The sequence below is a fragment of the Ctenopharyngodon idella genome, chromosome 10 (assembly GCF_019924925.1).
Source record: "Ctenopharyngodon idella isolate HZGC_01 chromosome 10, HZGC01, whole genome shotgun sequence".
Classification (NCBI taxonomy): Eukaryota; Metazoa; Chordata; class Actinopteri; order Cypriniformes; family Xenocyprididae; genus Ctenopharyngodon; species Ctenopharyngodon idella.
This window is the reverse complement of record NC_067229.1, coordinates 34,301,484-34,307,483: the sequence shown is the minus strand read 5'-3', so window position 1 is coordinate 34,307,483 and position 6,000 is coordinate 34,301,484. Positions and strand designations below refer to the sequence as shown.

Genomic DNA, 6,000 nt, shown 5'->3' with positions numbered 1-6,000 from the left:
TTTAGATGTGCTTTGATCACCAACCTTTTTTGCCTCTGAAATTATTCTTCAATGCATGTCTTCCCTGCATAAATGCAAACTGCAGCTATCCCAAGAGCTTCAATAGATAATGTACCATGACTCTGAGGAACAGACACACGCACAGATAATGTGACAGAGTGACTGACAGAAGCAGATTACGTAAAATGACGTACGATAAACAGTAAGGCTGAAAGTATGATAAACATCTGTATTTCAGGACCACAGATTGTGTGTCATGTTACACAACCTGTGTCAACTAAAGATCAAAGAAAACAGAAATTTCTGCTGCATACAGCATTATGTGTCATTGTACAAAATATCATTAAGCTAAGATTAAAAGCCAAAACTCTGTCCATTATTTCTACACAGCTCATCCATATGGTCCCACATTTACCAGAGCAAAATACATAGTTTTCCACATTAGTAGAAGCTATGGACAGTTTGATTTCACTAGATGAACTACAAATGAATGACAAACTTATGTAACCAGATTTGTGAAAAACCATCTTCTCACCTAGGACATTTAATTTGAATTTAAAGAGAACCAAAAAAAAAAAAAAAGAATATTTAAAAATATTTTGAGATTATTTACCTAGGTCATTCCAAATTCATGTGTAAAAAAAAAAAAAAGAAAAAAAGAAAAAAAAAAAAATTATATATATATATTTCAGAGAATAACAACCTAAATTTTGGGCCATTCCTTTCACAAAGCTATCATATGATTATTAAATATAGCACATAATTCAATAACGACTATTTTATGATGTTCTTTTTTGGAGCTTGACAGATGTGTTGTGGAGAAAAGCGTCAAGATCCTTCAAGATCCTTCAAAATTCTGTGTTCCACAGAAAAAAATAACATGAACGGGTTTGGAATGACAGGAGGATGAGTAAATAATGACAAAATGTCAATTTTTGAGTGAACTTTTCCTTTAAGACCATAAATGCATTTGTTCATCCTTTATTGTCCTATCCAACTGTCTTTAATTCAGTCCGGCACTTTGTTTTCTGGAATTCCAACCGTTTGTTCATTCACTTCGTTGTTTGTGATGGATGTTGTTGGGTGCGTCTTCAGAGTCAAGAACTAAAAGGCCACAGTATTTTGCAGCACTGCAAAAATCATATGTACAAACAAACGAAAAGAACATTTCTTTCTGAGTCAGCTGTTCGCCAAGGACGTCATTCACCTATTATTTGTGTCCATGGAGACAGAGCTTAGAAGAACATCTCTCTGCACAGAGGACACGTGGATTTGTTGCTAGATGTGAACCATTTATACTGTGGAATGAAAGAAAATGGAAACAATCAGTCAGTGAGGAACGAGAAGCTCTGGAGAACATTCAAGGCACATTTTGCTGATTCTGAAATATCCGCAGAAATGGAGTAATAAATGGAGACAGATTGAGAACTTCACTACAGAGGAGAAATGATTCAATTCCAAGTGCACTGGTGACCTATTAGGGTTTTAAACCTCTGATATGAAAGGATTGCAGTCACACTACCAAGAAGAACATTTTTTTTAAACATTTTTAAGAACAAAATTGAGACCGTTTACTCTCTGAAATTCCTGTTCAACTCAGAAATACATCAGATTACAGAAGCAAAACGGGTTTCATGTTGACTTTAACCTGCAAATATTATAGATAATAATGTAAATTTGTATATTTGTAAAGGATTACCAGGATTAGCCTTTAGTTCAATTAGGACATTTAAGAAGCTTTTATAAACATGCCTTCGAAAAAAACATTACTGGTGTGCTTCTTGAGACAAAACAATGCCACTGACATAAGATACAAGTTGCTTTCAGTTAAAAACAGCTCAAACATGCATTTTAGTCTGGGACTAGGCTTAAGCCTTGTCTGTGAAACCAGGGGTCAGTGTTTAAAAAAAACATTCATCTAAAAATAACTATAATAGAAGAGCAAGAGATGGTGTATGCGGCACTCACCAGACAGGCAGAGTGGAACTTCTTTTTGCAGGTACGGCAAGCTTTCTTTGGCAGCGAGTAATTGGATCCATGAATGACAGAGAAGCAGATCATACAGTCCTCCACCCCCTCAAAACGCTTGTCAACATTGTTCTTCCACAGCGACAGACCCTCCAAAATACTGCCATTCTACCAAACACAACACATCATCTAAATTAGTTTGGGCATTTTCAGTTATTTTTCATATATTAAGCAAAAATCACTCAGGGTATTACTGTTATTCTAATAAACCAGTCCAACTGGGCCAATTACAACCTAAAAAGATGAGGCAACATTTACAGTGGCTTCAAAAAGTATTTGGACACTTCTAGACAAATTAAAAAAAAAATTAAAAATTAAAAAAAATATGTGGCTTAGTTGTCCAAACACTTTTAGTTGTCAAAATACTTTTAACTATTTTAGCTTCCCTGTTACAGCACTGCTTTGAAGTATGACACTGTTTTAGTGCCAGTTTTTTTTTTTTTTTTTTTTTTTTTTTTTAACAAGATTTTCAGAATCAAGCTGTAAAATTAGGAAACTGAAAGTGTAATTTTGCATGAAAAATACAATATTCTGAGATAATATTAATAATCTTGATTTATTTTCGCAAAATGTTTCTCAATTCTTTAATATGTCCATGTTCAAATGTTTGGTGTCATTACGAATTTAAGAAATTAATAATATTTATTCAGCAAGGATGCATTAAATTGATTTAAATTTAAATTACATTTTTCTTTCAAATAAATGCTGGTTTTGAACTTTCTATTCAAAGAATACTGAAAATCTGCAAGATGTACAAAAATGTACAGTTTCCACAAAAATATTCAGCAGCATAAACATAATAAGAAATGTTTCTTGAGCAGCAAATCAGCATATTAGAATGATTTCTGAAGGACTATGTGACACTGAAGACTGGAGTAATGATGCCGAAAATTCAGCTTTGCATCACAGGAATACATTACATTTTACAAGTACATTAAAAGAGAAAATAGTTATTTTAAATTGTAATAATATTTCAAAATATTACTATTTTTAATCACTATTTTTAATAACAGTAGTCTATAAATGTTTATTTTTTATTAAACTGAATGTTATTACAGTTTTCTTAAAAGGTTTAGCCAGAGAACATTTATACTTTCTGTACCTGGTGTGTGAGGTACGTGCTGAGCTGAAGCATCCAATTGCGCCACTGCTGAACGGACACACCCACTCTCCGCCCACTCTCCACTGAGATAGACCCAAGGGGATAATTCTGAGGCAGCTGAATCACCAGCTCTATGAAGATATCGTCGACAGAGTAAGTAGCGATCACCTCCCGCGTGGCAGAACGTGCTTTCACCTGTGAGTCAAAACACATCAAATCACAATGCAAAAAAAAAAGCACAGAGCACATCTTTCTCCTGAACTAAACTTTCACCCTGGCTCACCATCATGTTCTCAAAAGTCTGGGTGCTGGACTGCACAGAGGCAATCTCCTGCGCAGACAAAACGCCGCTGACATACTTGCTAGTGAATTTATCCACCGTGCTGAAGACGCGTTTCTCTTGGCTGTTCCACCACAGACGCACCATTGCAGGCAAGTCCTTCAGCGCACCATAGTACACGGAGCACGCCAGATGGGGAACCTCAAACTGCAGACCTTCAGTTTCTACAACACACACAATTATAGTGAGATGATCTCAGATATCAGAGAAATGCATACGTGTTGTAAATCATTGGATGTCAACTGATGAGTAGTTTGGTAGTGAGAACCACAGGTTATTAATGATCTGCAACATACTCTGGGGGGAGAGAGACAAACTCTCAGTGAAGAAGGTTTTAGGTTCTTTGCTTGAGGGTTCAGCTAGTTGTCCGGGCACTGATGGGTTCTCTGGCATCAGACGGAACAGGTGGAGCAGAAGCTTATGAAGAGAACGAGTCTTTTTCAAGTGTAGAGAGTACTGAGCTCGCAGCTGAAACACAAAGATAGACGTTTTCACTATGCAAAAGGCGTGTTATCTTGCTTGCATTACAAATAAGTACTGTGGCCTTTCTTCACATTTACTCAGGATCAGAAAGGGCTGGGGAGATGAAAGCTGTGACATTATGACTCAATATTTCTGTCACAGTGAAATGGACGTCTGACAGACCATTTAAGAATGTCTCTGTTAGAAGTGTATCAGAAAGGAGGAGGCAATGACTGACAGCTTTCCAGAGCATTATGACTGATAATTTACTCACATGAGATGAGGAAGCCTTGAAGAAGGTAAATAGGAGTTTCCAGGACAGAAGATATCCCAGAATGCAGCAGTGCTCCATACTGAGGGCCTGCACCACTGCAAACTCGCCCACTTGCACGCCACCTAGAATATTCTCCAGTAGCTCTTCTGTGGCAGAAAGGATGCTCATCAACGCTGCCGGAGGAGACCTGCAGGAAGTGCACACAGTAAGTCTCCTAGATGCTGGACACGTCCAACAATAAAACTTGGGGATGGAGGGACGGAGGGACAGCTTGGATAAATAAATAATTACATAAGACAATAAACAAAAAATAAATAAAAAAATATTATATAAAAACATATTTACAGTGGAAACTGGTAAAAAGGACAAAATTATTACATAATGCAATAAATAAAAAAAAAAAATAATAAATAAATAATAATTATATAAAAACAAATTTACAGTGAAAAACAGTAAAAGGACATTCCCAGAAGTCCATGCATTACATCACATATTGTCACGATCACCGTCTGTTCCTGTCAGTTCCTGGACTCCATTTCCCATTATCCTCCCTGCCAATCACATGCACACTCCACAATAATCACCTGAATATTGACTGCTCCCATTCGGACTACGTTTCCCATAGGCCCCCATTCCTGGGACTGATTACGCACACACCTGCACCTCATCACACCCACACTATTTAAGCCACACATACACACACACTCATCGCGAAGTCTTGATTTGCCCCGGTGATCATTACTAAGCGTTTTCTTGTGGACTGTTTCCTGGTTTCCGTTGGATTGTTTATTCGTTGTGATTCTCTGCTGCCTGCCCTGAACCTTGCCTGTGTACTGGACTGTGTTTGTTTGCCGCCTGCCCTGATCTCCGCCTGTGACCCGATACTGTTTGTCTGCCGCCTGCCTCGACCCTTGCCTGTCCCTGTTTATGTTCTTGCCTTCGCCCCTGTCTACCTGTGTATATACTATTCCTAATAAAGCTGCAAATGGATCCCCGCTCTGCCGACCCTTCATTACACATATGATATGATTATACTTTATATAAATATTTTTACTATTGTACATTAGGGTGTTGTGTTAATTAGATAATGTTTATTGCATTATTTTATATATTTTACAATTTAGTTAATACAAAAATTAAATAAATAATAAATAAATAAACAATATATATATATATATATATATATATAAAATAAATAAATTATTATGGGGACAAAACGTCCGCTACAAAGATGGCAATATCCAAAATCCTTGTCCTTGTGGGGACATTTTTTGATCCCCATGAGGAAAACAGCTTATAAATCATACGGAATGATATTTTTTGAAAATGCAAAAATGCAGAGTTTTCTATGATGGGTGGGGTTAGGGGACAGAATATACAGTTTGTACAGTATAAAAATTATGTCTATGGAAAGTCCCCATGAAACATGAAAATCCAACGTGTGTGTGTGTCTATGTGTGTGTATGTGTGTAAGAGCATCTTCATGTGTCTTACAAGCATGGTTCCTCTCCATCTTCGTCCTCAGATTTAGCGCTGGCACTCTCGCTGTCACTCTCTGGCAACAAAGGCATCACCCTGTAAGACACCAAGACATCACTCACATTTCTCCTGAGACGACTTGACGTCATCGCTGAGGCTCATTCAAAGGCTTGTAATGGACATAGCATTACAGCAACAGCACAGAGAAGATCTCAGCTAACCCCGTGGAATATAAAACTGTTTCTCTCCCAGAGGCTTGTGCTCTCAATGAAGCATATTTAATTAAAGCCAAAGCGGAACGCATTGTGGATTAAA

General features: G+C 37.2%; 1 protein-coding gene across 1 annotated transcript in view; it reads right to left on the bottom strand.

The window, feature by feature from the left end:
• Nucleotides 1-209: 209 nt before the first annotated feature.
• The window catches only part of ltn1 (listerin E3 ubiquitin protein ligase 1), a 20,994-nt gene continuing 15,203 nt past the window's right edge, over nt 210-6,000 (bottom strand). The window contains exons 24-30 of the mRNA XM_051908761.1: nt 5,701-5,781; nt 4,207-4,393; nt 3,767-3,938; nt 3,414-3,634; nt 3,131-3,325; nt 1,969-2,136; nt 210-1,298 (exon numbers count right to left, since the gene is read on the bottom strand). Coding sequence (XP_051764721.1) covers nt 1,236-1,298; nt 1,969-2,136; nt 3,131-3,325; nt 3,414-3,634; nt 3,767-3,938; nt 4,207-4,393; nt 5,701-5,781 — 1,087 coding nt within the window. The 3' untranslated portion in view covers nt 210-1,235. The remainder of the gene's footprint in view (nt 1,299-1,968; nt 2,137-3,130; nt 3,326-3,413; nt 3,635-3,766; nt 3,939-4,206; nt 4,394-5,700; nt 5,782-6,000) is intronic.